Below are 9,162 nucleotides of genomic sequence, written 5' to 3'. Positions count from 1 at the left end.
TAAAAATCTCCAATGACAGTCAAACCAACTTGCCTTGCGTCCGGCACGCAAGCAAAAAGCTTCTGTGTTTCCCATACAGTGTGGGCAAGCCAAGTGACCATGCGTACTCCAGCCATATAACATTGCATAGGCGGGGAAGTCACTGACCGTCCATAGAAGGATAGCTTTCATAGTGAAATTTTCTTTACGATAAGCGTCATAAACTTCAATGCCTTCCTCATACAACTCTTTCAGCTCGTCTATTAGCGGCCTTAGAAACACATCTAAGTTTTGATTCTGGGTCTTTCTCCCAGGAATAACCAAACACAGTTTAACAAATGAGTCTTTCAAACACATCCATGGAGGTAAGTTATAGATAGTAAGAAAGACAGACCATAATGAGTAAGGGTTTGAGTTTGTGTTATTTGGGTTAAATCCATCGGTACATAACCCAAGACGAACATTACGTATCTCACTCGCAAAGTCAGGATTCTTTGAGTCAAAATGCTTCCATGCCTTACCATCACTTGGATGTGCCATGATACCGTCTTTTGTTTTGTGATCATGGTGCCAAGTCATATCTTTTGCAGTCTTTATAGTCATATACAACTTCTTAAGTCTAGGACCAATCGGCATGTATGTCATCACCAAATGAGGTACCTTATTTTGCCCACTCTTGTAACGAGATTCCCCGCAACATTTACATTGTGTCAAAGTCTTGTCTTGCTTATAGAATAACATGCAGTGATTTTTGCAAACATCAATCCTCTCTTTAGGAAGACAAAGCTTTTTTAAACTCTTCTTTGTGTCATAAAAGTTTTCGGGCAGTTTATTTCCTTCAGGCAACAATGCCTTAACCATGGAAATGTTATGGTTGTAACATTCAGTAGATACATTGTAAAGTGATTTCCAATTCAAAAAACTTGTAGCGGATTGTAGCTTTGAACAATCTATGCCCTTCTCCCCTTCCCAAAAAGGCTCATCAGCAGCTTGTAACATGTCATAGAATCCCTTTGCTTCTGAATTCGGTACATCTCCTTCAAAAGTATTTGAATCAATATTTGAGTGTGTTGTTGGATCATAACCAGACGAATACATACTATCCAACACCATCTGTCTACAACCATCATTGTCATCATTAACAACTTCCCTAGTAGTAGACGAATGTCCTGCATTGTGGGTGGACGCTTCATCGTGTTCACTCCATGTGTAGTATAGAGGCATGAAACCCTTCATAAGCAAGTGTTGAACGGTTTCTCTATCTCTGTACATGCCATTTTGACATTTTAAACAAGGGCATTTGATGTCAAGTATTGTCTTACGTTTCTTAGTCACCCTTCGATCGACAACATTTTCTTTAGAATAGACAAAGTCTAACCACTTGTTCAAGTTGTTATAGAACTCCAAACTAGAAGATCCATCACTATTGGTCCTTTTATACATCCATGTTCGATCAGTAAACCACTCCATTCCCAATAAAATTAGTGTCAGACCTAAAATTCAAATTCATTGCAAAATTATGTTAAGAAAAACAACTAAGCAAGTTTGTAATTATATGTTTAGATTAAATTCAATAAACATACACACACACACATATATATATATAATCTTACAATCCAGTTTGGTTTTTTACGATCGATTTTCGGTATAAACTGTAAACCAAACCTTTCCCTACAATTTAAAAGCTTCGAAACCAACCAGGCAAAAGTATAAACGAAAGAACGTGAAACCAAACCGATAACCCATTTGAGAGGTTTCACTATTTTAAACCAAACCGTGAACACCCCTAGCCACATGAATAAACCTATAGTCTTTTCTTATAAAGAGAATGTTTACAAATCAATCTTACTATGCATTTATATAACTAAAGTTTTAATAGTGAACCAATTATATGCAACGGATTGGTATGCTAGCTAGTCATAATATATTTATATTTATTTAAACTTCTTTTAAATAATAAATTTATTGATAGCTATAGAAACCTCTCTTTCATTCTTATTAATCCATCATTATAAGAAAGAATTTGTATTCAATCATAAGTTGCATCCATTAATGCATCATTAGTCAAAATTGACGAAGTCAACATGTGATGCGAAAAGTAGCAAATAAGTCGAAATTTGCTAGAGGGTTGCCAATATGACAATGAGCATTACACAAAATTATCATTAAATAAACCATCAGCCCAATGAACTTGAGGGTAGATCTATTTGATTTTTAAAACGAATATATAACTAGAAGTAATAACGAACTAGAAGTAATATATGAGTAACGCAATGGAATTAAAAGTGATCTAACAATCGACTAACTTTGTGTTGAAAAATATATATACTTGAACAAACCAAACCAAGAACGAATAAATAATCAAAAAACTAAAACAATGAACAAAAGAACGTACCTTGATATATTAATTCTATGTCAATAACTGTAGACGATTATGAGTTTTAATCCAAGATATACAATTGTTTTGTGATGATGGTCTTAAATTCACAAGTGTTTTTTCGGTTGAACAAGAAGCACCAGGCTACGATCAGTTGTACGTAACGGAAAATACTTTTATTACTATAACAAAACGAAAACTGGAATACGAATAATAAACTAAGACCAAAATATTTATAAACCTATGACTCAAAGTCTCAAACTAGGAAAAACCCCTGAGCCGATAATTTTAAAAATTCAAATAACATATTTAAATTAAGATAAACTATTAATTACTTCTTCCAATCTTTATCCAATAATGTAAATATCTTTTTGAATTTTAATTATAATTTGCACTTGTTGCATTTATACTAGTTTTCACCATTAAGAATCTCGGTACACGTGAATTTATCCAACGCATCTCTTAATGTTGTTATATCACCATCTTTCTCTACACTTACAATTGTGGATAATTCAAACACAACAAAAAAAATACAAAATAAATATTATAACGAAGATAAGGTTATATTTAAATTAGAATATAAATAATAAATATTTTATTTAAAATTCAAATTTAACTACATTAGTGAACTTTTCAATGTTGACCAACACACATATGTTTTAGTATATATATATCGGACCAAAATCCAAATTTAATCCGTCGCTTAACATCGAAAATTCAAGGTGGCATCGGTTTCTGTTCTTCGTACCACGACCAATCACTATAAGACTACTCACTATCATGACCATTTGCCTCAACGGGTTGCAATATTTCACTAAAGGACAAAAGTGGTTGTCATTTAAAAAATGTTAAATAAAAATAAAAGTCACAACTCGATCGCATCATCAACCAACGATTGCAACCAAATTGTAATATTATTTTAATATATCTTGTCATCATGCTAATAATATTTGTTTCTTTTTCTATTAATTTAAAACCTTTTTATTTAATTTTTATTTAATATTGTTAGTTGTTCCTGCTTTACTTTATTTTTTTTTTCTTTTAATTATTTACTTTTCATTAATGTTTTTATTAGTTTTTTATTAGTAAATTATTTTTTATTTAAAATGTTATCCTACCATGCCAAATGTCAATTTTTTATTTGTTTGATAGATTTTTTTATAACTTTAGTTATCCAAAAATATCTAACATTTAACTTATCCTTATCCAAAAAATATAATAAAAAGTTAAAAAAAATTATGAGTTTTTTCTATATATATAGTGTTGGGTATAGATAAAATTTCATATCCAATTCTAATTTTCTATCCCTCTTTTATATTTCATACACTCAAAACAATGGATCCGTTTCCAAATTCATATACGGATCTAGGCAATTCTGAGAATTATCATAATAATCAATCCTATGAAAATTCTTCGTTTTTTCCAAATCCAAGTCAACTTCCTTTCACTCAAAATCCTCAAACATCAGAAAATACTGAAAAACAAACAAAAACCGCTAAATAGGAGGCTGCTGAAGATGTTGCTTTAATGTCGGCATACTGTATTGCTAGTGTAGATAGCATTCACGGAAAAAACAAAAAGAAACCATCACTATGGGCAGAAGTAAAGAAAATGTATGATGCAGCTCAAGCAGAAAATCCAGAACAGCTTGGTGAAAGAAATGTTGATCAAATGAAAGGTCGTTTTAGTCGACTTAATGAAACCGCTGGGAAATGGGTTGATTCGTACCGAGAAGCATATCGCCGAGCAACAAGTGGAACGTCACAAAAAGATATCGAGAGTGATGCTCATAAGATATATGAGCAAAGTGGGAAAAAGTTTAACGACTACATTGTTTACAATGAAGTTATGTGTAAGTACCCAAAATGGGCTTTAGAGTTACCTAGTGGCACAACACGTCACCGTCCTGAAAGTGAAGCGGGTGATGAGGAAAGTGATGGTAGTACGAAAAGAACAATGACTTCAGAAGAAGGGGATTATTATGTGAATTCCAACCAAGAATCGCCAGTTAGTGGTGGTTCATCGATTCAACGTCCAATGGGCAGAGATGAAGCCAAAAAAAAGAAAGGAAAAGGTAAGGTTTCCAATGAAATTGTTGAAGAACTTCGTGGAATGAGGCTTACTCAAGCTAGTACATATGATTTGTTGCAAAAAAAACTCGAGTTTGAGAAACATAAGGAATAACTTAGGATTGAGAAGGAACAAAGAAAGGAACAAAGGAAGGATGAAAGAGAGCAAAAGAAAATGGACCTTCATTTGCTTCAGGCATTGTTACAGAGGGAGCATCTGTCGGTTAAAGAGGATCAAATCAAACGTTCTCTATTGTCGAAGCATTATGGAAACTGAATCTAGTTTATTGTGTCTTTCATTTAGTTTTTAATGCATTTGTAAGATATTGAATTTCTACTTCACTTGTAATGCAATTATGTTTCTGTATGTGCAATATTGTCTTGTAATTTAACCCTATCTTCGTTTCCAGTTGTCAAATTCTTGTTGGATCGTTGGGATTTCTTTAGATAAAAATCTAACGTTATCTCTATTTACTGTCATAAATTTATGTATTTTCAAGATTATCTAGTAAATTTGACTTATCTTCATTTTCCAAATATCAAATTCTTATTGGATCGTTGGATTTCTTAGATAAAAATCTAACATTATCTCTTTTTAATATTATAAATTTATATATTTCTAAAATAATATAGTAAATTTGAGTTATCTTCTTTTTCCATTTGTCAAATTCTGATTGGATTGTGAGATTTTCTTTAGATAAAAAATCTAACATTATCTAACATTATTTTCATGTATAAATAAAGTTCGTTGAGTTGCTTTCATATCCTAAAAATGTCTAGTAGTGAAAGCTCATCTGAGAGTTCTGATTCATTGAGTTCAAGTGAGTGTAATGAGTGGGAAGAACAACTTTTTCAAGTAGATCTACAACTTAATGCTATCATGTGTGAATTACTCCTAAATATGCCTATGCCTGGCACATCAAGAAGGAGGTATTGTGATCGAGAACGTGAGAAAGGTGAAGCACGTTTGATGGAAGATTACTTTGTTGAAAACCCAACATATGATCAAGCAACTTTTCGACGTAGATTTCGCATGCGAAAAAATCACTTTTCCTTCGCATTGTGGAAGCTATTACAGCCGATGACATATATTTCCAACAAAGGCGAGATGCCACAGGTAGGAAAGGTCTTTCACCATTGCAAAAATGTACTGGAGCTATGCGGGTGTTAGCGTATGGGACGTCAGCAGATGCGCATGATGAATACTTGAGAATGAGTGCTACAACAACAAGGAATGCTCTTACAAAGTTCGTAAAGGAGTTATTGCATGCTTTAGTCAAGAGTACCTTAGAAGGCCCAATGATGATGACTTAGCAAGACTACTCCACGTTGGGGAAGAACGTGGGTTTCCCGGAATGGTAGGCAGCATTGATTGTATGCACTGGGAATGGAAAAATTGTCCCACAGCTTGGGCTGGGGAATATACGGGTAGAAGCGGTAAACCAACAATAATTTTAGAAGCTGTTGCATCATATGACTTATGGATATGGCAAGCGTTCTTTGGAACACCAGGCACGTGCAATGACATTAACGTCCTTCACCGATCTCATCTTTTTGATGACATATTGTCAGGTCGTGCACCAAATGTTAGTTACATCGTGAATGGACGAGAACATAATAGGGCATACTATCTCACTGATGGCATATACCCTTCATGGGCTGCCTTTGTCAAGTCCATTACTTCTCCACAGCTTCGAAACATAAGTTGTTCGCTAAACATCAAGAGGCTGCTAGAAAAGATGTTGAACGAGCATTTGGAGTTCTACAAGCTCGCTTTGCATTGCTTCGACACCCATGTCTTGTGTGGGACAAGGAAATGATGGGTAAAATTATGATTGTATGTATAATACTTCATAATATGATCGTTGAGGATGAACGAGACACATTCCTTCACTATCATGATCCATCCGAGTTTCTAGGTGACAAGCCTACCAATCGGCGACGAAGAACATCTGCTGAAGATGATGATCAACCTTTTCAATACTCTACTGAACGAATTGCAAACCTATCAAGTTATATGACAAATAGAGCACAACTTCGCAATAGAGAAGCTCATGTTGCTCTAAAAAACGATCTAATTGAGCATATATGGCAAAAGTTTTCTAGTGATGAATAATTAAATGGAAAAAGTTTTTTTTAGTGATGAATAATTAAATAGTCTGTATGTTATGTATGTGTCATTATGTTTAATATAGTTGATTATGTTTAGTATTATGTGCTTTTTACATTTTAAAATTTTATTGTAATTTTTTATTTATATAATATGTATTTTTATTTATATTAAATATAAATAGTAAATTAGTTTCTAAAATTTTTATTTTTAAACGTATTTATTTTTTAATATAATAAATAATAGTGATAAATTTTATTTAGTTAATAAAATATTAGGTTAGGTTGGGTTGTGAATGTGAGTGAAATTTTAGATTGGGTTGGGTTGTGTAGGTGAAAGAGAGAGAAATTAGTTTTTAATTGAAAGGTTGGGTTGGGTTGTGACAGTGGGTATTATAAATGACTAAACGAACAATCAAATAAGTTTTTCCTATCATTGAATTACCGGTTTCTATTCATTATAGCTAAATTATCTATTTCTTTTTAAAGCAACCTAGACTACTTTTTTTTCACCTTATAATTATGTTTGTCAACTTGTATGTATTAAGGTATTATATATATATATATATATATATATATATATATTATCAGGATCATGAGAGAACTTTTTTTAAAATTGAGAACCATGAGAACCATTTTGGATCACAAAAAACTCAAAACTAAAAAAAAATCATAAAATAAAAAAAAACACAAAAATGAAAAAAGTAAAAAAACCAAAATTCTTATTTTAACATCCCGGTTTTATAAAAAAAACTCGGTTTAGCCAAATTATATACACATATGTATAATATATACATATATGTACATTTACATGATTTTTTTATACACATGTGTATAACTTAAGATAAATGACACTGTACATATGTGTATATTACGTAACTAAAAATTAAATAAAATTATACATATGTGTATAATACGACGTTTTTTTATTATTATTTTTTATTTTTTTAATGAAACCGGAATGAAATATAAGAATTTTGGTTTTTTTACTTTTTAAAAATTTTTGTTATTTTTTATTTTATGATTTTTTTAAATATTTTTTTCAAAGGTGTTTTTAGTGGTCTAAAATGGTTCTCAAAGTTCTAAATTTGCAAATGGTTCTCTTAGGATCCTTATCCTATATATATATATATATATATATATATATATTTCAGTTGTATGTGTTTATGGTTTTTGAAGATCGAATTTGAAGATAAGCCAAATTCAAAACAAATTTTCAAAAATCGTTGTTGACAAAGGTTTGTGATATTTCGCTACGAACTTTGCTACATAATTTTAAAATTAGTTTGATTTTTTTCTTTTTCTTTTGCTACTCAATTTGAAACAAGTATTATGTTAATACTTTTTCTTAAATAATTTTATTTTATCAAATTTGCTACGAATTACGCTACGGATTTTACTAAACTTTATTTTATGAGGATTTAAATATTTATCTTCTAGATTTTGCTACGGATTTTGCTACCAATTTTTTAAAATTATTTTTATGATGCATGTTTTTTTAAGTTTGCTACATATTGTATATAGTCATTTTTATAATACTTATTTTCTCTAATTCGCTACGGGTTTTGCTACCATTTTTGGGAAGTTATTTTTACCATAATTATTTTCTCAAGTTTGCTATGGATTTTGCTACGGACTATTTTTTTGCAATGGAACATTCGTAGCAAAATTGTAGGGCACCAGGATTGAAGTTTTATAATCAACAAAAAAATTTTAATTCACTATGATATTTAGAATGTTGTTTATGAGTAAATCCAACACCAAAGTAGGGCACCAGGATCGAGGCCTTACATAATTTTAGTGTTATTAGATTAAAATGTTGATCTAGAAAATAGCATTGAGAGAGTAAACGAGTTAGGTGACACGGGAGTGTAGACTCGATTTAATTATAAATGTTATTTGGGATATTTAATAACATTTTGTTTATTAGTTTAGCACTTTGGCTTACGTGCTATGTTAATTGAGCTTAATTGGCGGAATTATTGTTTTAATAAAAACAAAAGGTTGGAATCGCTTTATATAGGCCGATGGTTTTGCCGTGCAGATTAATTGACCGATATAAAGATATACATAAAACAACAGACAGTTACAAGGGTTCTCTTTAGTTCATCAATTCACATAATAATAAAGATTCAATTCTATGTGCAGAATTATCCGTCTTATCCGATAAATCATTGTGTGTAACCTATAAATAGGTTTACCTAATAGTGATTAAGTGATTAATCCAAGTTGAAATTTTAGCATCATACAGTTGCATATGATATTACCAGGTTGGTTTGTTAAATAAAAATTATATTGAACAAAAGGTCTCGACTATAACAGAGAGGCAGGTAAGTGGGCAACCAACTATGCCGTCACCCATTTTGAATGACAAACCCGATCCTAGTAAAAACAAAGTTATAATTCTTTGACGTCGATAAGTTACGGTACACGACCCACTGAACTCTTTTTAGAACGTAACGGCTTCGGGGTAAGGGATCCAAATGTATCAAAGGCAAAAGGAATGTACACATGATAATTCTCGGCACATGCTTTCTCATGCTTAGCAATTTTTCCTGATTCCGCCTTCAACACGGCCTGCCTAACAACAAACAGCTGTCCTTGAGCCGAAAAGGGGATACTCTTGTA

The 9,162-nt window shown here is 31.8% G+C and overlaps 1 protein-coding gene across 1 annotated transcript; it reads left to right on the top strand.

Moving 5' to 3' along the window:
* Window positions 1-3,883: 3,883 nt before the first annotated feature.
* Window positions 3,884-4,540, top strand: LOC143574921 (uncharacterized). The gene has a single exon (XM_077059421.1). The coding sequence runs from the start codon at window positions 3,884-3,886 to the stop codon at window positions 4,538-4,540; it is 657 nt and encodes a 218-aa protein (XP_076915536.1).
* Window positions 4,541-9,162: the final 4,622 nt, after the last annotated feature.

This window comes from Bidens hawaiensis, unplaced genomic scaffold, assembly GCF_021521415.1.
Source record: "Bidens hawaiensis isolate Kalapana, Puna unplaced genomic scaffold, B.hawaiensis_p1.1 tig00027171_1, whole genome shotgun sequence".
In the NCBI taxonomy this organism is placed as follows: domain Eukaryota; kingdom Viridiplantae; phylum Streptophyta; class Magnoliopsida; order Asterales; family Asteraceae; genus Bidens; species Bidens hawaiensis.
This window is presented reverse-complemented; position numbering and strand designations above follow the sequence as displayed.

Excerpts from the sequence above, each read along its gene's own strand:
- LOC143574921 (XM_077059421.1), top strand. The coding sequence starts at position 3,884 with ATGTCGGCATACTGTATTGCTAGTGTAGATAGCATTCACGGAAAAAAC.